The sequence below is a fragment of the Bufo gargarizans genome, chromosome 3 (assembly GCF_014858855.1).
Source record: "Bufo gargarizans isolate SCDJY-AF-19 chromosome 3, ASM1485885v1, whole genome shotgun sequence".
NCBI classification, from domain to species: Eukaryota; Metazoa; Chordata; class Amphibia; order Anura; family Bufonidae; genus Bufo; species Bufo gargarizans.
In genome coordinates this window covers 46,695,651-46,721,462 of record NC_058082.1, presented here as the reverse complement: position 1 = coordinate 46,721,462, position 25,812 = coordinate 46,695,651, and the positions used below count along the sequence as shown (strand labels likewise).

At 43.7% G+C, this 25,812-nt stretch overlaps 1 protein-coding gene across 1 annotated transcript in view; it reads left to right on the top strand.

Annotated features, from left to right (window-relative positions):
* The window catches only part of GRIA4 (glutamate ionotropic receptor AMPA type subunit 4), a 121,013-nt gene extending 102,063 nt beyond the window's left edge, over positions 1-18,950 (top strand). Inside the window, exons 3-4 of the mRNA XM_044285421.1 lie at positions 16,467-16,706; positions 18,937-18,950. Coding sequence (XP_044141356.1) covers positions 16,467-16,706; positions 18,937-18,950 — 254 coding nt within the window. The remainder of the gene's footprint in view (positions 1-16,466; positions 16,707-18,936) is intronic.
* Positions 18,951-25,812: the final 6,862 nt, after the last annotated feature.

Genomic DNA, 25,812 nt, shown 5'->3' with positions numbered 1-25,812 from the left:
TCAAAAGACCCTCGGGTAAGCCTCTACAAACCATCGACAAGCGATCGCTTTTGCTATATTGAATACAGCGGGACGCCGCTGTGCGTATGAACAGCCTGAATATTATCTAACGCAAACTCACAGGCTGCATACGCTTTCAAGCATTGCTACAACTGGCAAGTAAGGACCTTTCTAAAAAATTATATATAACACTATACTAACCGTATATGGGACTCTATACCTAACAACCAGTGAGCTTATACTTTGTGACTGACTATTCGCATTGAAAGTTTTTATCGGGATCCATGCGCATATTGACTATAGTATTTTTATTGTTTAATATATTTTTACCCATTTTGTTTTTATGATCATTTATAATCTAAATTTAATTAACTTTATTGTCTATACCTAGTGTATTTTAACATTTTTCTGTATTTTTATTTTTTAAGATTTATTGTCATTTCTGCATTTTTACCATTTGTGTTAATAAAGATCCCTATACTTTGAGAGTGTGCCCCACTTTCATTATTTATTTATAATTCCACATGTGTTAATTCATAGTTTTGATGCCTTCAGTGTGAATCTACAATTTTCATAGTCATGAAAATAAAGAAAACTCTTTGAATGAGAAGGTGTGTCCAAACTTTTGGTCTGTACTGTATATCCATCCAGTGGTTGTGATGTGAATTGCAGTCTATCAAGCGTTTTTTCTTGCATGTTGCAGTATTGTTTTGAATTGAATTAATAAGAAATTTAAGTACTTAAAGGTGTTTTTCAGGCTCCTAACATTGATGACCTACCATTGATGTTCCCTGCAGCCTCTGGAGCTGGAACTAGCACTTTGAATGGAACAGGAAGAACAGCTCGGTTTAAAGTGTAGTGGCCGTGTCTGGTTACTGCAACTCAGCTCCTATTCAAGTGAATGTAACCCAGCACACCAACTACATCTTACATGGAGCTGTGCTTCTTGTTCCATTCAAAGTGTTAGTTCCAGCTCCAGAGGCTGCAGGGAAGAGCTGATCGGTGCGGGTGTGGGAGGTCTGACCATCGCTGATCCCATATTAAAGAAGTTATGCGGTAATTTACATCAATCACCTATCCTCTGGATAGGTAATCAAAATCAGATCAGTAGGGGTCTGACACCTGGGACCCCCGCCGATCAGCTGTTAGAAAAGGCTGGCGCTGCAGCTTATTCCTAGGCGATGTGATGTCACTGTACACCAGTTACATTGCAACTATATGAAGTGAATGGGCGAAGATGCAAAACCAAGCACAGCTGCTACACTATGCATGGGGCTGTGTTTGGAAAGCTGCCAGGAGACGGCTGCACTTACCAGAGCTCCAGTGAGCGTGGAAGCTCCCTGAAACAGATGATTTGGAGGAGGTGCTGGGACTCGTCCCAATCCACCCCCCCCCCCCCACCGATGTGATAGTGATGACCTATCCTGAGGATAGAATATCATCAGGAACCTAGAAAAAACCCTTAACCAAGGGTGAACACAACCATACCAGACACTGTGTTGGATTTTCCAAATTATGAAAAAAAACAAGCCAAAGTGCACTGTACTTGGATACTGAGATTTTTTGTTGACCAGAACCCCCACCAGTGCATCGGATGATGTTCTGTTTTGCCCAGGTTCTAATACTGTAATGGACACCAAAGGTCCTGCAGAAGACAACCCCATCCGAGGCCAATCGTTGCTGCTGAGGACAGTTCTTATGGAGCTGATTGACAAATAATTTCTTTGAATGTATTAAATGGATGTAGCTTGGACAGGAATTACCATTTTCTGTATAAATTAATGGTGGACCCAAGGGACCTCAGTCTGATACAGAACAGCAACAATCAGGGACTTTAGATGTGCTCCCACCCAAGCCCTGCAGCCTGGGGGTTCCTGAAAGGTTCATCTGACATGAGAAGACTGGGGCACAATGCTATACCAATACTATAAAATGCCTAAACACTAGAATATTATCATTTCTTTCCGAATAGAGAGGAGATTTTTATTCAGAGACAATCTGACACCCTAAACGGTTGCCCTGCAGGATATACATGGCATAAATAAATGACAACCATAAATCGACATAATTCCCAGCATCCAGTAGACGGCACACCTGCTGTTTGCTCTGTTCCTCCAGAGAAGAAAGCGACAGCCATTACATTTTTAGTGATTCCAATTCACTGTCAAAGGGGACCCTTGATAGATAAGCACCATTCAGTAACGTGGTGGTAGCTAGCGGATGTCAGGATATTTTTAGACAGCAGGAAGATAAAGTAACGGCAAGATTCCTTGAAAGTCTTCAATATTTTTAGATGGATCTTATAAGGAACTATTTATCAAAACAGACATGACTAAAAAGGCAGAAGACGGCCAATATTTCCTCAGCCCCCCTTGTTTAACCTAAAGCTACTGGCACATTGCAATGTGTTCACTATATTCTAGGACAGGGATGCTCAACCTGCGGCCCTCCAGCTGTTGTAAAGCTACAACTCCCATCATGTTCAGCTGTAGGCTGATAGCTGTAGGCATTCCGAGCATGCGGGGAGTTGTAGTTTTGCAACAGCTGGAGGGCTGCAGGTTAAGCATCCCTGTTCTAGGAGAAATAGACAGACAAATGGATAGATAGATAGATAGATAATATTTTACAGATAGATAGTATTTGATAGCTACATAGATAGACAGATATTAGATTGATAGATAGATATGAGATAGATAATATATGACATAGATAGATAGATAGATAGATAGATAGATAGATAGATACATACATAATGCATGACAGATAGATAGACATAGATAGATAGATAGATAGATAGATAGATAGATAGATGATAGATAGCTGCAGGAAACATTTGGTTGAAGTTATTGCTGCCAAAGGAGGTTCAACCAGTTATTAAATCCAAGGGTTCACATACTTTTTCCACCTACACTGTGAATGTTTACATGGTGTGTTCAATAAAAACATGGTAACATTTAATTCTTTGTGTGTAATTAGTTTAAGCAGACTGTGATTGTCTATTGTTGTGACTTAGATGAAGATCAGATCAAATTTTATGACCAATTTGTGCAGAAATCCATATCATTCCAAAGGGTTCACATACTTTTTCTTGCAACTGTATTATCTTTTTATCTATCTATCTAATATCTATCTGTCTATCTATGTATTTATCAAATACTATCTATCATATATTGTATATCAGATGTGCACAACGGTCAGGAGTAATTCTTGACCATTCCTCTTTACAGAACTGTTTCAGTTCAGCAATATTCTTGGGATGTCTGGTGTGAATCGCTTTCTTGAGGTCATTCCACAGCATCTCAATTGGGTTGAGGTCAGGACTCTGACTGGGCCACTCCAGAAGGCGTATTTTCTTCTGTTTAAGCCATTCTGTTGTTGATTTACTTCTATGCTTTGGGTCGTTGTCCTGTTGCAACACCCATCTTCTGTTGAGCTTCAGCTGGTGGACAGATGGCCTTAAGTTCTCCTGCAAAATGTCTTGATAAACTTGGGAATTCCTTTTTTCCTTCGTCGATGATAGCAATCCATCCAGTCCCTGACGCAGCAAAGCAGCCCCAAACCATGATGCCCCCACCACCATACTTCACAGTTGGGATGAGGTTTTGATGTTGGTGTGCTGTGCCTCTTTTTCTCCACACATAGTGTTCTGTGTTTCTTCCAAACAACTCAACTTTGGTTTCATCTGTCCACAGAATATTTTGCCAGTACTGCTGTGGAACATCCAGGTGCTCTTGTGCAAACTGTAAACGTGCAGCAATGTTTTTTTTGGACAGCAGTGGCTTCCTCTGTGGTATCCTCCCATGAAATCCATTCTTGTTTAGTGTTTTACGTATCGTAGATTCACTAACAGGAATGTTAGCATATGCCAGAGACTTTTGTAAGTCTTTAGCTGACACTCTAGGATTCTTCTTCACCTCATTGAGCAGTCTGTGCTGTGCTCTTGCAGTCATCTTTACAGGACGGCCACTCCTAGGGAGAGTAGCAGCAGTGCTGAACTTTCTGCATTTATAGACAATTTGTCTTACCGTGGACTGATGAACAGCAAGGCTTTTGTAGATACCTTTATAACCCTTTCCAGCTTTATGCAAGTCAACAATTCTTAATCGTAGGTCTTCTGAGAGCTCTTTTGTGCGAGGCATCATTCACATCAGTGTCACACATCTGGGGTGAGCTTGCGGCTTAGGAAGACAATGGGATGCTCCTCCCCGTTGACTTCCTGAGACAGTGCAGCACCGAGGCCTACTTCAAAGGCATCCGTTTGTACCACGAACTCCCTCTTGAAGTCGGGCGTCACCAAAACCGGTGACCCACACAGGGGCGACTTCAAAGCAGCAAAAGCCTCTTCCGCCAGATCATCCCAGCGAACCATCACTGATTTTCGTCCCTTCTTGTGAAAAGCAAACCCAGAACTGGTGTGTGTTTTTTATAGGGCAGGACAGCTGTAACCAACACCTCAAATCTCATCTCATTGATTAGACTCCAGTTGGCTGACACCTCACTCAAATTAGCTCTTGGAGATGTCATTAGTCTAGGGGTTCACATACTTTTTCCACCTGCACTGTAAATGTTTACATGGTGTGTTCAATAAAAACATGGTAACATTTAATTCTTTGTGTGTTATTAGTTTAAGCAGACTGTGATTGTCTATTGTTGTGACTTAGATGACGATCAGATCACATTTTATGACCAATTTGTGCAGAAATCCATATCATTCCAAAGAGTTCACATACTTTTTCTTGCAACTATATATGACAGATATACAGACGTGGACAAAATTGTTGGTACCCTTTGGTCAATGAAAGAAAAAGTCACAATGGTCACAGAAATAACTTTAATCTGACAAAAGTAATAATAAATTAAAATTCTATAAATGTTAACCAATGAAAGTCAGACATTGTTTTTCAACCATGCTTCAACAGAATTATGTAAAAAAATAAACTCATGAAACAGGCATGGACAAAAATGATGGTACCCCTAGAAAACACAGAACATAATGTGACCAAAGGGACATGTTAATTCAAGGTGTGTCCACTAATTAGCATCACAGGTGTCTACAACCTTGTAATCAGCCATTGGGCCTATATATATGGCTCCAGGTAATCACTGTGTTGTTTGGTGATATGGTGTGTACCACACTCGACATGGACCAGAGGAAGCAAAGGAAAGAGCTGTCTCAAGAGATCAGAAAGAAAATTATAGACAAGCATGTTAAAGGTAAAGGCTATAAGACCATCTCCAAGCAACTAGATGTTCCTGTGAGTACAGTTGCACATATTATTCATAAGTTTAAGATCCATGGGACTGTAGCCAACCTCCCTGGACGTGGCCGCAGGAGGAAAATTGATGACAAATCTAAGAGACGGATAATCCGAATGGTAACAAAAGAGCCTAGAAAGACTTCTAAAGAGATTCAAGGTGAACTTCATGCTCAAGGAACATCAGTGTCAGATCGCACCATCCGTCGTTGTTTGAGCCAAAGTGGACTACATGGGAGACGACCAAGGAGGACACCATTGTTGAAAACGAATCATAAAAAAGCAAGACTGGAATATGCCAAACTACATGTTGACAAGCCACAAAGCTTCTGGGAGAATGTCCTGTGGACAGATGAGACAAAAATCGAAGTTTTTGCCAAGGCACATCAGCTGTATGTTCACAGACGAAAAAATGAAGCATATCAAGAAAAGAACACTGTCCCTACTGTGAAACATGGAGGAGGCTCTGTTATGTTCTGGGGCTGCTTTGCTGCGTCTGGCACAGGGTGTCTTGAATCTGTGCAGGGTACAATGAAATCTCAAGACTATCAAGGAATTCTAGAGAGAAATGTACTAGCCAGTGTCAGAAAGCTTGGTCTCAGTCGCAGGTCATGGGTCTTGCAACAGGACAATGACCCAAAACACACCGCTAAAAACACCCAAGAATGGCTAAGAGGAAAAAATTGGACTATTCTAAAGTGGCCTTCTATGAGCCCTGACCTCAATCCTATTGAGCATCTTTGGAAGGAGCTGAAACATGCAGTCTGGAAAAGGCACCCTTCAAACCGGACACAACTGGAGCAGTTTGCTCATGAGGAGTGGGCCAAAATACCTGCTGAGAGGTGCAGATGTCTCATTGACAGTTACAGGAAGCGTTTGATTGCAGTGATTGCCTCAAAAGGTTGCGCAACAAAATATTAAGTTAGGGGTACCATCATTTTTGTCCATGCCTGTTTCATGAGTTTATTTTTTTACATAATTCTGTTGAAGCATGGTTGAAAAACAATGTCTGACTTTCATTGGTTAACATTTATAGAATTTTAATTTATTATTACTTTTGTCAGATTAAAGTTATTTCTGTGACCATTGTGACTTTTTCTTTCATTGACCAAAGGGTACCAACAATTTTGTCCACGTCTGTATATATATATTTTTTTTTTTTGGGGGGGGGGGGGTTTCGCTCTGGTAGATAGGGTAAGCGGGCGCAGTACAGAGGCAAAATACAAGTTCTTAACGCAAAACCTCAGTGTTTATTCACGCAATTGCACAAAACAGAACGTAACTTTGCAGTCTTGGTGTTAATTCACACACAATGGAAAGTTCATATAACTCAAGTCACCTTGCTGGCAGTTCTACCTCCAGAAGTCCACAGCAGGCTTTAGGGGGCCTGTTTCCCCAGCATGCGGCTCTCAGCCCTCCAGCACGGCACAAAGCCCCAGATCCAAAAAACAGAGACATCTCTGCTGAGCCCAGCTGCCTATTTAAGGACAGCCAGGTGCTGCCAAAACCCGGACCGACACTTAAACTCTGGTCCGGTATTTGACTTCACCTGGCTGAAAACCAGCCCAGCCACACATGCTGGGAGGAAAATATCTGACTTTCCAGACACAACCCCTCACTGTGTCACATATTCCCCCCCTTTGTTCAACCCTGAGGGAGTGGACACACACCAGACAATGCACCCGGGAGAGGGCATCTGCGTTTCCCTGGAACCGGCCTGCCCTGTGTTCTACCAAGAACTTAAAGTTCTGCAGAGACAAAAAACATCTGATGACCCAGATTCCTGTCTTTGGTCTGGCTCATCCACTTGAGAAGGGAGTGGTCAGTCACCAAATAGTAGCGGAGAGACTCGAGTGCCCACTTGATAGACAGGCACTCTCTCTCCATTATACTGTACCTGGTTTCGGCTGAGGTGAGCTTGCGGCTTAGGAAGACAATGGGATGCTCCTCCCCGTTGACTTCCTGAGACAGTGCAGCACCGAGGCCTACTTCGAAGGCATTCGTTTGTACCACGAACTCCCTCTTGAAGTCGGGCGTCACCAAAACCGGTGACCCACACAGGGGCGACTTCAAAGCAGCAAAAGCCTCTTCCACCAGATCATCCCAGCGAACCATCACTGATTTTCTTCCCTTCAAGATCCATGTCAAGGGAGCGGCTAGAGTAGCAAAGTGGGGAACAAACCACATGTAATAGCCCACCATTCCCAGGAATTACTTGATTTGCCTAGTGGTGACAGGTCGGGGCCAATTCCGTTTCGCCTCTATTTTGTTCACTTGGGGTTTGATGACTCCGTGCCCAATGATATACCCCAATTACTTAGTCTCTTGTAACCCTATTGCACATTTTTTGGGGTTAGCGGTTAGGCCGGCTTTCTGAAGGGAGTCCACTACAGCCTGCACTTTGGGTAGGTGACTTTCCCAGTCGGTACTGTGGATGACAATATCGTCCAGGTAAGCCGAAGCGTACCAACGATGTGGACGAAGCACAATGTTCATCGATCGCTGAAAAGTGGCGGAGGCGCCATGCAGACCAAAGGGTAAGACCTTATATTAATACAGCCCCTCAGGCATGATAAAGGCAGTTTTCTCTTTGGCAGCTTCCATTAAGGGCACCTGCCAGTACCCTTTCGTGAGGCCCAAAACAGAAAAATACCGTACTTGTCCTAACCTCTCGATGAGCTCATTCACCCGGGACATGGGATACGCATCGAATTTGGAAACTTCGTTAAGTTTTCGAAAGTCGTTACAAAACCATAACGTCCCATCCGGCTTGGGTATCAATACTAAGGGACTGGCCCACTAACTTGAATCCTCAATGATGTCTAACTGCAAAATTAGCTGCACCTCCTCCGATATGGCTTGTCGCCGAGCCTTGGGTACCCGGTATGGTTTTAATCAGACTTTTGCCTGAGGCTTAGTGACAATGTCATGCTGGATTATGGAAGTGCATCCAGGGAGGTCCGAGAATACATGTTCTGACTAATGAACTCCCTGGCCTCCTGAGTCTGTTTAGAGGAGAGGCTGTCAGCAATTTTTACTGTGGCAGCCACCTCTCTTGCATCAGACAGAGAGGCCGGTACCTCTTCTCCTAGAAAACCCGGCTGCGGGCTGTCTTCTGTACAGGTTTCCCTATCTTTCCACGGTTTGAGTAAATTCACATGGTAAACCTAATCCGGCTTTCGCCGCCCAGGCTGGTGTACCTTGTAGTTTACATTTCCAATTTTCTCGAGTACCTCTTAGAGCCCCTGCCACCTAGCCAGGAACTTACTGTCCACGGTCGGCACCAGAACCAAAACTCGATCACCTGGGTTAAAGATCCGAACCCGAGCCTGCTGATTATAGACCGACTCCATATGCTCCCTAACAAGAGGCAACACTGTCTCTATCCGATCTTGCATCTGGGTAACGTACTCAATTACACTTTTATGTGGAGTGGGTTGTTGTTCCCACGCCTGTTCGGCAACGTCCAAAAGACCGCTAGGGTGTCTGCATTATAGCAGTTCGAAGGGTGAGAGCCCAGTAGAGGCCTGGGGTACCCCCCGCACTGCGAACATGAGATAGGGCAGAAGGAGGCCCCAGTCCTTCCCATCCTTAGACACTACCTTTTTCAACATATTTTTTAGTGTTTGGTTAAACCGTTTTACCACACCGTCCATTTGCGGATGGTAAACGGACGTCCATAGTTGTTTTATATGCAGCAACTTACAGAGTTCCCTCATCACCTTAGACATAAAAGGGGTTCCTTGGTCGGTCAGAATCTCTTTAGGTAGTCCCACTCAGGAAAACATCTCCATTAACTCCTTAGCTATGAGTTTGGCCGAGGTATGTCGCAGTGGCACCACCTCTGGGTACCGAGTGGCGTAGTCTAGAATGACTAAGATGTGTTGATGCCCTCTGGCGGACTTTGGTACTGGGCCTACGAGGTCCATAGCTATTCGGTCAAACGGTACTTCAATAATCGGTAGAGGTACTAGGGGACTACGGAAATGTGGTTGGGGGCTAGTTATCTGGCAGATCAGGCAAGACTTACAAAACTCTTCCACTTCTTTGAATATGCTGAGCCAGTAAACCGCTGTAGAATGCAAACCTGAGTTTTCTGCAGGCCCAGGTGACCCACGAGAACATGTTGGTGGGCTAGATCTAACACAAGCTTGCGATCAGCCTTGGGGACCACTAACTGTTCAATAGGCTCACCCCGTAGTTGGTTTACCCGATACAACATATCCTTAAAAAACACAAAACGGGGAAACACTGACTCTGCCCCTGGTTGTTATGGTTCACCATCTACTATTAACACATTTAGGGTTGGACCCCGACGTTGGGCGATACCAAAATTATCCCCAAAGAGACATTGAGGTCTGCCAAATTTAGGACCTGGCGGCAAGTCCTCCACATCTCCCACCATCACACTTAGCAGGGTTGTCTTCCCCTCTTCCACCGAAGTGGTGGTCACCCCTACTGCTGGCCCTTCGGTCTCAGGTTCCCATGGTTCTGGTCTCCCCCCTGAGCCAGGCCACTCTGCTAGGGTTACTCCTGTTTCATGGGTATTAGTCACTCTCATAGCAGGCCACAGTGCTGGGAAGCTTGGGAAGTCTCTCCCTATTATAAGTTCATAGTGTAAATTTGGGAAAACTGCCACTTTGCGAGTCCATCTGCCAGCCCCTGTGGTTAGAGATACAAGGGCGGTGGTCTCCATGGATGCACATGACCCCGATTTTTGGCCAGTATACTGCGCTGACTGTACCAGGGGAGCCCCTACTAGGGACACTAGACTCCCTGAGTCCAGCAGAGTCCACCTGGCACGGGTGGTTTAGAGTTTTTGAGGTACCTGCTGCACACAGCTTCCTGACATATAGCGATTGATGGTAGCCATAGTTAGTATCCATGGGTTCCACCTGATGGGGACAGTCAGCTCTTACATGGCCCGGCTCCTGACACCACCAGCAGACTATCGGAGCCAGGTCCGTAGAGGGTACACCCCGGGTTGGTTTGGTTGGTACAAGTCGCCGGGTCTGGGATGGAGATTTACGGTGTTTGACTGCCCCCTCCCGAAAATAACCCCCTGTAACAGTCTTAAAAGCCTCGTAGCGCTGCACCAGGTCCACCATTTCTAGGGCGTTGCCAGTAGACACATGGCCGATCCAGTGCTGGAGAGGGGGTGGCAGAGCCCTGCAGAACATATCATCCAATTGTCTATCCAGCATAGCCGTGGGACTCAGCACATCAGGCTGTAGCCACTTTTGCAAGAGGTGGAGTAAGTCATAATACTTGGTCCTTGCAGGCTCAGCCAGCTTAATCCCTCACTGATGTACCCGCTGGGCCCGGACCAACACATTCACCCCCAGACTTGCCAAAATGTAATCCTTTACTTTTTGGTAGTCGCTTGATCATCTGGCAAGTCGAAATAAAACCGCTGGGAATCGCATGCCAGGAATGGAGCGACGACCTCAGCCCACTGGTTACGGGGTAGCTTTTCCCTGATGGCCACTTTCTCGTACATCGCCATGTAGGTTTCGATGTTGTCTGCGGGGGTCATCTTAGGAATCGCAGCACAGACTGCTTTCCGGGAATCGTGGACGCTCGGGGTTGCTACTGCTGTCACATGTTGTATCAGCAACTGGTTAGTCTCCTGCTGCTGCTTATTAGTCTCGCGTTGCCGCAGGTTTGTCTCTTGCTGCTGCAGATTAGCCTCCATGAGGGCCTTCACAACAGCCTCTATTTTGTCGTGTGGCACTGGTTGTAATACAGCTGGTTTAATGTACGACATACAACATGCCTTAACAATATAGAAACCAAAAATATCGGCGTTCACGCCAACCTCAATGCTCTTGCCCACATCCTCCACCAATTGTGGGGTTTCGCTCTGGTAGATAGGTTAAGCAGATCCCAAAAACAGAGACATCTCTGCCGAGCCCAGCTGCCTATTTAAGGACAGCCAGGTGCTGCCAAAACCCAGAGCGGCACTTAAACTCCGGTATTTGACCTCACCTGGCTGGAAACCAGCCCAGCCGCACATGCTGGGAGGAAAATACCTGCCTTGCCAGACACAACCCCTCACTGTGTCACATTATATAATAGATATGAGAAAGATAGATAGATTGCTAGACAGACAGATAGATAGATGAATAGATATGACAGATATATATATATATATATATATATATATATATACACACGGTGGATATAAAAAGTCTACACACCCCTGTTAAAATGTCAGGTTTCTGTGATGTAAAAAAAATAATTTCAGAACTTTTTTTCACCTTTAATGTGACCTATAAACTGTACATCTCAATTGAAAAACAAACTGAAATCTTTGAGGTAGAGGGAAGAAAAAATATAAAAATAAAATAATATGGTTGCATAAGTGTGCACACCCTTAAACTAATACTTTGTTGAAGCACCTTTTGATTTTATTACAGCACTCAGTCTTTTTGGGTATGAGTGTATCAGCATGGCACATTTTGACTTGGCAAGATTTGCCCACTCTTCTTTGCAAAAACACTCCAAATCTGTCAGATTGCGAGGGCATCTCCTGGGCACAGCCCTCTTCAGATCACCCCACAGATTTTCAATCTAATTCAGGTCTGGGCTCTGGCTGGGCCATTCCAAAACTTTAATCTTCTTTTTGTGAAGCCATTCCCTTTGTTGACTTGGATGTATGCTTTGGGTCGTTGTCATGCTGAAAGATGAAGTTCTTCTTTATGTTCAGCTTTCTAGCAGAAACCTGAAGGTTTTGTGCCAATATTGACTGGTATATGGAACGGTTCATAATTCCCTCTAGCTTAACTAAGGCCCCAGTTCCAGCTGAAGAAAAACAGCCCCAAAGCATGATGAGATGATGCCACCACCATGCTTCACTGTGGGTATGGTGTTCTTCTGCTGATGTGCAGTGTTGTTTTTGCGTCAACCATATCTTTTGGAATTATGGGCAAAAAGTACAACCTTGGTTTCATCAGACCATAACAACTTTTCCTGCTTTTGGGAGACTTCAGATGTGTTTTTGCAAAATGTAGCCTGGCTTGGATGTTTTTCTTCGTAAGAAAAGGCTTTCGTCTTGCCACTCTACCCCATAGCCCAGACATATGAAGAATACGGGAGATTGTTGTCACATGTACCACACAGCCAGTACTTGCCAGATATTCCTGCAGCCTCTCTAATGTTGCTGTTGGCCTCTTCTTGGTAGTCTCCCATACCAGTTTCGTTCTCGTCTTTTTATCAATTTTGGAGGGACGTCCAGTTCTTGGTAATGTCACTGTTGCGCCATATTTTCTCCACTTGATGATGACTGTATGGGTTAATGCCATACTGTGATATGGTTCACTGCTAAGAGTTAATATTCTAATTCCCTAGTATGGTTCATTGCTGAAAGGTAAATGTATATGCACTACCAATTAACAACCATATCTAGTGTGACTTTGCTAAGCAGTCTGTATTCCAAAAGGCTAGATATGGGTAGGAATCAGTTAACTGGCAGCCTTGCAGGGTAGTGGGCTGTTCTAATTTCCCCTGGTTAGGAGTACCTGGTAAGCACGCCAAGAGAGAGGACGTATATGCATGCGCTGTTGTGTAAGCCAGACAAGCTAAAGCTGGAGAAAATAATTCTCCAGGGAGATACCATCCTTGTGGGTGAAAAGCTGGCAAAAAAGCAACTGTGCTAAGGACCAACCTCTGAGGGAGAAAAGAACTGACTTTTTACAGAGTGTTGAGGACCATTGGACAGTGCTTGGACAAGCAAAAATTTTTTATGTAAAACACGTTTATGACAGTAGACTTCACTTCATGTGTTTTGGGTTATATTGGCAGGGTTATATCGCCTACCACTCTACTGGGAAGGACCGGCCATTCATTCTAAGACTCCACCCCGCAGTTGGGCATTGCAGAGATATATTAGGAGAAACTGTATGCATTTGGTCATTTGGAAAGATGGCTTGCATCAACATCTGTTCTCTTGCCATGTACCCTGCTGCTCATCTAACACCAAGGGACCCCCTCATTGCCACTTTCACCAATCTCATCCTCTTCAGCTCCGCAAACCCTCCCCCTGCTGGCTAGCAATCTGCAAGTGGCCAAAGAAGTGCAATTTCTCTATATATATACAGTACAGACCAAAAGTTTGGACACACCTTCTCATTCAAAGAGTTTTCTTTATTTTCATGACTATGAAGGCATCAAAACTATGAATTAACACATGTGGAATTATATACATAACAAAAAAGTGTGAAACAACTGAAAATATGTCATATTCTAGGTTCTTCAAAGTAGCCACCTTTTGCTTTGATTACTGCTTTGCACACTCTTGGCATTCTCTTGATGAGCTTCAAGAGGTAGTCACCTGAAATGGTCTTCCAACAGTCTTGAAGGAGTTCCCAGAGATGCTTAGCACTTGTTGGCCCTTTTGCCTTCACTCTGCGGTCCAGCTCACCCCAAACCATCTTGATTGGGTTCAGGTCCAGTGACTGTGGAGGCCAGGTCATTTGGCGCAGCACCCCATCACTCTCCTTTATGGTCAAATAGCCCTTACTTTTAAAGTTTTCCCAATTTTTCAGACTGACTAATCTTCATTTCTTAAAGTAATTGATGGCCACTCGTTTTTCTTTACTTAGCTGCTTTTTTCTTGCCATAATACAAATTCTAACAGTCTATTCAGTAGGACTATCAGCTGTGTATCCACCTGACTTCTCCTCAACACAACTGATGGTCCCAACCCCATTTATAAGGCAAGAAATCCCACTTATTAAACCTGACAGGGCACACCTGTGAAGTGAAAACCATTTCAGGTGACTACCTCTTGAAGCTCATCAAGAGAATGCCAAGAGTGTGCAAAGCAGTAATCAAAGCAAAAGGTGGCTACTTTGAAGAACCTAGAATATGACATATTTTCAGTTGTTTCACACTTTTTTGTTATGTATATAATTCCACATGTGTTAATTCATAGTTTTGATGCCTTCATTGTGAATCTACAATTTTCATAGTCATGAAAATAAAGAAAACTCTTTGAATAAGAAGGTGTGTCCAAACTTTTGGTCTGTACTGTATCTCTGCAGTGCCCAACTGCTGGGTGCAGTCCTTTACCAGATGACCAGTCGGTCTCTATAATATGGAAGGGCGCTGAGGCAAATGAACCAATCCAAGTGCAGTGAAGTCCAAAGCCTAACACCTGCATTACCTTCACTGGCTTTTTGTCCACACATTGTCCCTTTTAATGGCTCTCTACCTTCTGTAAAGGTTCTGTGCTTCCATCCCTCAGTGGCTGGCTGTTAGCACAGTTGCTTCTCTGGCAGCTTTTTATCTTACAGGGTTAGTGTCTCCAGGATCACGCAGTGACAAGAGCGCACCGCGCATGCACGAGACTTGCACGATCCCAGCCTCACAGCAGGATGTCAATCACAGTAAAGGGAGGACGGGTAAGGGGCAGGCTTAGCTTGACTTGAAGCAAGGAGGCCGCTGCCCCCTTGACTTCAAGCTGACTGTGAGGATAGCGAAAACACAGCTTTAAACAGCGTTTTTATAAATTATACAACAACCAGTGGAGGAATGAAAAACATGGTTAGGAACACACTGTAAGGTAATGATGTCGGTTTAAAATGTGTTTTGGAGGTGACAGGTTCCCTTTAACCCTTTCTGCAGTGAAAGTACATAAACATAACCAAAAATATGTTAACCCTTTTCCAGGGGAGAACCATTTTAGCATTGAACCACTGGGTCAATGCACAAGTCCTCATTTAAAGTTGGGTTTGTCAAGGTAAGACAACTCCTTTAATAGAAGAGCATAACTAAAGGAAGTGTATCTAAGGCAGCTGTAGAAACATATTTAAACCTTTTTATTTTTCACAGGTGTTTTGATATGGGATTTTAAGTCAGAAACTGTGTGCAGATATTTTATTCATTAAATGGCAATAATTTATGGAGTCTCTTTCTAATTGGAATATTTTACACAAATGTATTCCAGCCTAATTAAAATAAGATAGACATCGGTATTTATATCTCAGCTGGTGGGTATTCAGTTCTTCAATCTTTTATGACTTGAATGTATGATATAAGCCGCACGCGCACCTGCACCGTACTGCTGCCATACTGCTGTGTGATATTACATGTGCGTCCTAAAACTTCATGTTGTCTCGTGCATCAGAGGGATGCATCATATACAATATTTCTGCAGTAAAGAATAGTCTGTGATGCAGTGAGTCATAATAGCTGTAATACAGAAAAAATATTTGTGTGTTTTTTAATAATAGAATCAAAATAAAATATAAAATAAAAACCATATATAATATAGTATCAAATAAAAAAAATAAAAAATGAATGGGCACCGGTCGGCAGGATCAACCCTGGTAGGGCTGACTCTGCTGACTAAAACCATATCTTTTTTCACCTGATCCATTGCTGAATTTAGAAGAAATAAGTGCTTTTAAAAATATGCTTATTGAGGCTTAAGTGCCGGGCCTAGACAGTCAGTGCACCTTAGCTTCTCTGGGCACTCCCCTCTGCAGCTGGCAGCCCAGACCTGTCACTCAAAAGTGAAGGGGGAGTGTCCAGGGAAGCACAAAAGAATAGCTAAGCAACATTAAGTGCACTCACTTAAGCCCTAATTTGCATATTTCTAAAAACACTCTTTTTTTCCTAAACACAGCAACTGGTTGGGGGAAGGAAACTATGGGCAGATTTATCATTAAGTTACCCGAGAAAACTGGCATGAAAAAGTTACAAACTGCATGTCTGTGACTTTTCAACGACACTGGCACAAATTTTTTTATGCAAGTGGCGTTTCTCCGCTGGCCTCTCCAATTTCCAGAAAAGGAGGTGTGGCAAGGGTGGGAAGCGAGATGGGGCCAGTGGCAATGCCACATTTATTGCCCACTTTTTATATTGGGATATTTATCCAGCTTTATAAAATGTGTTTTTGGTGTGAGCTAAAGTTTACTGAATAGTGGAACATATCTCATCCTGTAAAAAAAAAAAGACACGAGCCAGTGTGAACAGAGCTTTATGACTCATGTTCCCCAGCATTGGGACTGATTGTATAAGTAACACAAGCCAACCAATAAGATTGCTAGTTTATTTTTAAAAGGCCATGTGAAAAATTAGACCTGGACCCTGATGGTATAGACAACTCCTCCACTTTTCTCTTGCACCGGTTTTGATAAATCCCTCCACTGTGTTCCATAAGATTTCCAAGGTCTCATAGAGCTTTCCTTGTCTTCTTCCTTCCAGTTTGCTCCCAGTATTCCAGAGGAGTGTTTGCCATCTTTGGACTGTACGACAAGAGATCAGTACACACCCTGACCTCATTCTGCAGTGCACTGCACATCTCCCTCATCACACCCAGCTTCCCAACCGAGGGAGAAAGCCAGTTTGTCCTCCAACTGAGACCATCGTTACGAGGAGCTCTGTTAAGTTTGCTGGATCATTATGGTTGGAATCACTACGTATTTCTTTATGACACGGACCGGGGTAAGTAGCGTATTTCTTTATATTATATTATTGGAGCTTTCTTAGCTTAGAAATTGTAGACATATCCACAGATATCTCATATATGTCCAATTGGTGGTGGTTCCAACTCTGGCACCCTCACCCTACAGAGGTCCCCTGACTCCTGCCCGCTAGAAGATGCAGCTACCAATGGCCAAATCCAAGTGAAGACTGAATAGACATACAGACGTGGACAAAATTGTTGGTACCCTTTGGTCAATGAAAGAAAAAGTCACAATGGTCACAGAAATAACTTTAATCTGACAAAAGTAATAATAAATTAAAATTCTATAAATGTTAACCAATGAAAGTCAGACATTGTTTTTCAACCATGCTTCAACAGAATTATGTAAAAAAATAAACTCATGAAACAGGCATGGACAAAAATGATGGTACCCCTAGAAAACACAGAACATAATGTGACCAAAGGGACATGTTAATTCAAGGTGTGTCCACTAATTAGCATCACAGGTGTCTACAACCTTGTAATCAGCCATTGGGCCTATATATATGGCTCCAGGTAATCACTGTGTTGTTTGGTGATATGGTGTGTACCACACTCGACATGGACCAGAGGAAGCAAAGGAAAGAGCTGTCTCAAGAGATCAGAAAGAAAATTATAGACAAGCATGTTAAAGGTAAAGGCTATAAGACCATCTCCAAGCAACTAGATGTTCCTGTGAGTACAGTTGCACATATTATTCATAAGTTTAAGATCCATGGGACTGTAGCCAACCTCCCTGGACGTGGCCGCAGGAGGAAAATTGATGACAAATCTAAGAGACGGATAATCCGAATGGTAACAAAAGAGCCTAGAAAGACTTCTAAAGAGATTCAAGGTGAACTTCATGCTCAAGGAACATCAGTGTCAGATCGCACCATCCGTCGTTGTTTGAGCCAAAGTGGACTACATGGGAGACGACCAAGGAGGACACCATTGTTGAAAACGAATCATAAAAAAGCAAGACTGGAATATGCCAAACTACATGTTGACAAGCCACAAAGCTTCTGGGAGAATGTCCTGTGGACAGATGAGACAAAAATCGAAGTTTTTGCCAAGGCACATCAGCTGTATGTTCACAGACGAAAAAATGAAGCATATCAAGAAAAGAACACTGTCCCTACTGTGAAACATGGAGGAGGCTCTGTTATGTTCTGGGGCTGCTTTGCTGCGTCTGGCACAGGGTGTCTTGAATCTGTGCAGGGTACAATGAAATCTCAAGACTATCAAGGAATTCTAGAGAGAAATGTACTAGCCAGTGTCAGAAAGCTTGGTCTCAGTCGCAGGTCATGGGTCTTGCAACAGGACAATGACCCAAAACACACCGCTAAAAACACCCAAGAATGGCTAAGAGGAAAAAATTGGACTATTCTAAAGTGGCCTTCTATGAGCCCTGACCTCAATCCTATTGAGCATCTTTGGAAGGAGCTGAAACATGCAGTCTGGAAAAGGCACCCTTCAAACCGGACACAACTGGAGCAGTTTGCTCATGAGGAGTGGGCCAAAATACCTGCTGAGAGGTGCAGATGTCTCATTGACAGTTACAGGAAGCGTTTGATTGCAGTGATTGCCTCAAAAGGTTGCGCAACAAAATATTAAGTTAGGGGTACCATCATTTTTGTCCATGCCTGTTTCATGAGTTTATTTTTTTACATAATTCTGTTGAAGCATGGTTGAAAAACAATGTCTGACTTTCATTGGTTAACATTTATAGAATTTTAATTTATTATTACTTTTGTCAGATTAAAGTTATTTCTGTGACCATTGTGACTTTTTCTTTCATTGACCAAAGGGTACCAACAATTTTGTCCACGTCTGTATATAATGCTGGTTTGCTTTGCTATTTTTGTGACTTCCATAGATTTGAATTTAGAAGGCTGTGTGCAACCAACTGTCCATTCAGTCCACCTAGATGTGGCCACCTCATCTCTCTGAAAGTGGATGTAAAGGACCTAAAGGGGTTGTTTTACTTTAGCAAATGGCATTTATCATATAGAGAAAGTTAAAGGGGTTGTCTGGGTTCAGAGCGGAACCTGGAAATATCCCCCTTTATTAGACTAATCAAATACTTATCGCCTATCTTGTGGATTGGTGATACATTGTTATGGTGGAAAAACCCTTTAAAGACACCAGTATGATAAATGGCACATGGTAGATTTGAGGGGAGGGAGAGGGACTTTTAAAGATTTTCCCTTTCCCTTTCCCTTGTAGGCCTGGCCTCTTAAAGAGTCTGGCCCATCTGGGACATAGATGGCATATCTATAAGAAATAAAGTGATGTGAAATGAGCGCATGCGCAGGACATTTAGAAAATAGCCGTGCAAGAGCGCACATTAGCTCAAAATGGTGTGATGTGTCACTTAAAGGGTTATTCCCATCTCAGGCATTGATGCCATATTGCTAGGATGTGCCATCAATGTCAGATAAGAATGGGTCCCAAAGATGGGATCTGAACCTATCTCCAGAAGGCCCCCCACCCCCCAAAGTGAAGAATAGCACACTGCACAAGGGCGGCCATTTCTCCATTCACCGTTATTGGACCACCGGAAATAGCTGAGCCAGTGGGACATTGATGGCATACCTTAGCAATGTGCCAGGGCTGGCCAACCTGCGGCTCTCCAGCTGTTGTAAAACTACAATTCCCACCATGCCTGGCTGTAGGCTGATAGTTGATAGTTGTAGACTGTCTGGGCATGCTGGAGAGCCGCAGGTTGGCCATCCCTGCAATATGCCATCAATACCAGAGTTTGGAATACCCCTTTAAGTCACACATGGCACCATTTTTCATTATGCGTCACACCCCTTCAGAGCACGTATGGGTATTGGAACTTAGGCTACTTTCACATCTGCAATATGAAGATCCGGCAGCCAAACCGGAATGTGACTGGATCAGTTCCAGACCCTAATTTACATGATGGGGCCGGCGGGCTTTACAGTTGCATCCGGCAGCACCTGATCCGGGGAATTCCAAAGGGCTGTTCTCTGCTGAAATCCATGCCGCAGATGTGAAAGTGGCCTTAGTTTGATTGCAGATCATCCCGATTTTGCTATGATTGATGTAAAAAAATTCAAATCAGACATCATATAGTACATGACAATCTCTTTTTAACAAATCTAGAACCAGCCCTGTACCTCACATGGATCCAGAGATCTCCCCATTCACTGCTCCAGCGGCTCTGCTAGATTATCTTCAGCCTGGCAGCTCAGGGGGTGTGTCCTTTCAGCTGCAGCTCAGGGGGTGTGTCCTTTCAGCTACAGCTCTCTCCTTGTAACTGCCAAAGCTTCGAACAGAACGTATGGCTGGTGACAGTTAAACTGAGCGCGTGCGACCAACTCAGTGAGATGGACAAAAAATAAGGAAAAGAAGAAACAGATAGCGCTATACAGATACATTTTATTAAATAACTCACTGGCTGTACTACATTTTTGATTACATGCAATTACAAAAGTATTCAAATCCAGATGCTGGTTTGAAATATATATTTCTACTAGCTGAAGGACCTGGCTTCGCTCGGGTATATTTCATCTATTTAATTTAATGTTTGTGTGTGTCGTTAAACGATATCGACACTATCCACTATAACAGTAACATCTACAGTATCCTGCCCCCTTAACAGTGACATCCACAACCCCCCACCCCTTAACACTGAACTCCCCACCGCGCCGCGTCTCCTTAAAATGGGACCTCCACAGCAGCCCACCCCCTTAACTTTGACCTTCACAGCAGCCTGCCCCTTTAAAAGTGAGTTCCACAGCACCCACTCCCTTGACAGTGACCTCCACAGGGGCCCGCCCCCTTAACAGTGACCTCTACAGCACCCGCCACTTAACACTGACCATAGGTTTCAGTCCCCTTAACAAAGACCTCCACAGCGACTGCCCCTTTAACAGTGACTGCCACATTACCCCGCTCCCTTAACAGTGACCTCACAGTACCCCGCTGCCTTAACATTGACTTTACAGTACCCCGCTGCCCCTTTAATAGTGGCCTCCACAGTTCCCTCCTCTCTTAACGGTGACCTCCATAGTGCCTGCCCCTTTAACATTGACCTCCACAGCGTCCTGCCCCCTTAACTGTAACATCCATAGCGCCCTCCTCTTTAACAGTGACCTCCACAGAGCTCTGTTCCCTTAAAATGTGACTGCCCCAACACCCCGCCCCCTTAACAGTGACCTCTACAGCACCCCGCCCCTTAACACTGACCTTTATAGCGGACTGTCCCCTTAACTGTGATCTCCACCGTTTCCTGCCCCCTTAACAGAGACCTCCACAGCGACCCGCCCCTTTAACAGTGACCTCCACAGTACCCCGTCCCCTTAACAGTGATTTCCACAACACCCCGCCCTCTTAACAGAGGTCTCTACAGCAATCTGCCCCTTAACACTGACCTCCATAGTGGACCGTCCCCTTAATTGTGACCTCCACAGCAGCCTGCCCCTAGGGTGGCCAGAGGTAAGGTTTTAGGCCGTTCAGTCCTGCTTTCAGACTCCCTGTCCTCCGTCCGGTGCAGGGCCTGGAAGGACACAGGGATGTCATTTTGAACAGCTCACTCTCAGACAGCAGCACTGTGCTGTCTGAGCATGAGCTGCAGGGAGAAAGTCACCGTCCCTCCCACCCCTGCAGCTGACAGAAGATGATTTTTACCTTCATTTCTTCAATCCCTGTCAGCTGTGGAGTGGGAGGGGGCATGACCTAACCGGGTCAGGGGCGTGGCTTAGAAGGACCTAGGGGAGGGGTTTTTAAGTCCTTCTTTTGAGGGTGACCTGAATGGCCACTCTACCTGTCCCCTGAACTGTGACCTCCACAGCACTCCGCTCCTTTAACAGTATCATCCACAGCGCCCTGCCCATTTTAAGGAAATCGGTCACTAGGATAATCGCTATTAAAATAAAGCCGTGGCCTAATAGCACTTAGTACCTTATTTCTAGATGTGCCTTTGTTTCAGCAATAGATGTTTTCTACCTTCTGAAAATCCTGTTTATTTGGTATGCAAATGAGCCAGTAAGGTGTCCAGAGGGGCGTCACTCTTGCAGGAAGGAGCCCAGGCAAGCTAATGCATTTTTTGGGAATATCTCAGGAATGGTTACGTCCTAGAGAGCTGAGACCTGAGGTCTAAAACCTTCCCGGACACCTGATGTACCTGTGTGCCAATTTTTTTTATTGTAAATACGACTGTGCGGATTCCTTTAGCGGACATTACATACATACATTCAGCTTTATATATTAGAATGCTTCATGACACAACCACGTGTCCATTCACACGTCCGCAATTCTGTTCCGCATTTTGCAGCCCAGATCCGGAAATGTGGACCCGCACTTCCTGGTCAGCATTTCGATTCCCGAAAAAAATAGAACATGTCCTATTCTTGTCCGCAATTGCGGACAAGATTAGGCATATTCTATTATAGTGCCTGGCGATGTGCGGTCCGCAAAATGTGGAATGCACATTGCCGGTGTCCGTGTTTTGTGGATCAGAGGATCCACAAAACACACACGGATATGTGAATGTCGACTAATTGTAATGTATCCTCTTATTGCTGAATTTATAGCAAATGAGTGGAAATGAGGGATATCCTGTGGCTCCCACGTAATATTGATAATGAGCTGGATTCTTTAAAACCTGTTTTTCCCTAGTGATATATCTGGAGGTTATGAAGCTGCCGGCGGCATTGACCCCTCCCGTAAAATCCAGCCATGAATCCAGATACTTTTTTTTTCTCGGATCAATAATTATCGGGAAGCCGTTTAAGCAACGCTTTGTAATTTACTGAAGTAACATTAAATTAGAGGAATATCGGCTCCTTATAAAGAGCTACAAGGATTACTGCTGGAATATGGAGTCCAATCATTAGACTGGATGTTGTGTATCACGTCAGCCGCTTCTTCACCGCCCGAGGGACATTCCCTCCAAATAACCCCTCAAACGCCTCCTGTTCTAACATCATCCCTTTCATTTTCTGGAATCCATGTTTTTATGTGTACGAATTCAAGATGTCTCTGGAGATGGACGGTTACCACGTCCGTAACACGTTCTTAATATGTCTAGAAGGTTGTTTCCAAGTAATAGCCTTTTAATAGGGGGTTGTAGACAGCACTTAAAGGGGTTGTCTGCCTCGGGTGGCCATTTTGCACTGTTCGCTATAGTGTTGCAAATGGACAGATCTAATAAAGAGAACAGGCCACACATTTCTTCAAACACTGGATCTGGTTTAAGACACTGGCTTGTCCTTGTTTCCCAGAGCAACCAATCACAGCGCAGCTTTCATTTTTCAAAAGCACTGAGAGAAATGAAAGCTTTGCCGTGATTGGTTGCTCTGGGCAACAAAGACGATTTCTCTTTCAGTATCATAAATCTCACCTGGTGTGCAGGACATGCCTCAGGCGTTACTAAACTGTCTCTTGAAATGAATGAAAAATATGGTGGTGTGCGTGAGGCCTGAAAGGAAAACTTTTCCATGTACGGACTTATGCCTGACATTTGGATTTAACCCTTTGCTGTTTGACCTGACCCCTGCATGATTTCAATACTAAACGTGCACTGCCTACCCTAACCATGGACTGTTCTTTGGATCCTATGAACTCTGCTTGACCTGACCTTGCCCTGTCCCTGACTACAGTTTTGCCTGATCCCAATGTCTCTTGACCCCATGGGTCATCCATCACTTGAACAGAGACAATTCCAGGAGGTAGCAGCCTGGTTGTTCCCCTGCAGTGAAGTACAGATCCCTGTATAGGAGTTAAAGTGTGAAGAGCTGGGGATGCGGACAGCATAGGGTGCCCCATTTTTTATGGCCCCATTGAAATGAATGAAAAATATGGTTCTGTGCATGAGGCCTGTAAGGAAAACTGTTCCATGTACGGACTTATGCCTGACATTTGGATTTAACCCTTTGCTGTTTAACCTGACCCCTGCATGATTTCAATACTAAACGTGCACTGCCTACCCTAACCATGGACTGTTCTTTGGATCCTACGAACTCTGCTTGACCTGACCTTGCCCTGTCCCTGACTACAGTTTTGCCAGATCCCAATGTCTCTTGACCCCATGGGTCATCCATCACTTGAACAGAGACAATTCCAGGAGGTAGCAGCCTGGTTGTTCCCCTGCAGTGAAGTATAGATCCCTGTATAGGTGTTAAAGTGTGAAGAGCTGGGGATGTGGACAGCACACGGTGCCCCATTTTTTATGGCCCCATTGAAATGAATGAAAAATATGGTTCTGTGCATGAGGCCTGTAAGGAAAACTGTTCTATGTACAGACTTATGCCTGACATTTATATTTAACCCTTTGCTGCTTGACCTGACCCTTGCATGATTTCCATACTGAATCTGCACTGCCTACCCTAACCATGGACTGTTCTTTGGCTCATATGAACTCTGCTTGACCTGACCTTGCCCTGTCCCTGACTGCAGTTTTGCCTGATCCCAATGTCTCTTGACCCCATGGGTCATCCATCACTTGAACAGAGACAATTCCAGGAGGTAGCAGCCTGGTTGTTCCCCTGCAGTGACGTATAGATCCCTGTATAGGTGTTAAAAGGTGAAGCGCTGGAGAGCTACTTAGATAACGGATCCACTAAATACGGATGATGCCTGTGTGCCGTCCATGTTGTATCCGTTTTTTTGCACATCTATTGACTGGGTCCGTGGTCTGCATTTGCAGCCAAGAATAGGACATGTTCTATCCTTTGCGGAGCGGACCACAACATACATCACGTGTATGAGGCCTTAGTGACACAGTGGATCCACATCTGCTTCATAACAATTAGTAAATGCAGGCCATTCTTTTTCAGCTGCTATGCACAGGCTCTGGAATGAATGACAATTGGATTTTGTGTTGATTGATGGATCGTGCGCAATAGCATTGCCATGGTCCAGACACAATCTATCAGCATTTTTTTGCATCATAATAAATCTTTATTAGCATGCGACATGATTGGCATCACCTCAACCAAGGAGCAGGAAAGGATAATAGATCTGATTAATGAATATTTTCAGAAGCTCTGTATTCATAGCATTCAGAACGTGGAGAGTGGAACTTTTGCAGGCTTTGCATCTCCCTAGTCTTTTGGGAACAAATCTGCAAGCACCTCAGGAATACAATTCAGCACTTCTTTATCGAGAATGATTTATGTGTAAGAGAATTTTTTCCAAAGGTTACGTGTCAGCTATATACCAGATGGTAACATTTTTTGTTCGTCATTTAACATTGTTGAACAGCAGATGGACAAACGGGCACGGAAGCTGCAAGGCAGACTCACAATATAATGGGATTTATCACCAAAATTATTTCAGCAAAAAAGTAATAGTGTATGGCTCTACTAACAGCCCACTATTAATAAAGACAGTCTTAATGGTTTAGGCTTCATCAGAAAATGACATTAAAATCGAGTTTTTATGAAAATATATATTTTTTTTATTCTGATGGTGTTTTTTTTATATGACATGATATTTCAACATCAAAAAAACATGTCTGTGAAGGTTCTCATTCATCTAGACCATGGTATGTATATCAGTATTAATCAGTCAGAGCAACTTAAATAGCTTGAATAGAGGTAGAGCTGTGTGACATCTATTGTCTGCCACTTACAGCAGTTGTATCACACTAATAGCTTTTTCAGTCGTGCAAATGCAAGCAACATGTCACCTCCATGACTACAGCATGAGTATTTAATGTTGGACATTTCTCCCATACAAGCCATTCTAATTGACAAAGTCAGTCTCAATTAGACTAGTGAAATGTCTTCAAGAAAGAAAAATAAAATCATATATATATATATATATATATATATATATACAGTACAGACCAAAAGTTTGGACATACCTTCTCATTCAAAGAGTTTTCTTTATTTTCATGACTATGAAAATTGTAGATTCACACTGAAGGCATCAAAACTATGAATTAACACATGTGGAATTATATACTTAACAAAAAAGTGTGAAACAACTGAAAATATGTCATATTCTAGGTTCTTCAAAGTAGCCACCTTTTGCTTTGATTACTGCTTTACACGCTCTTGGCATTCTCTTGATGAGCTTCAAGAGGTAGTCACCTGAAATGGTCTTCCAACAGTCTTGAAGGAGTTC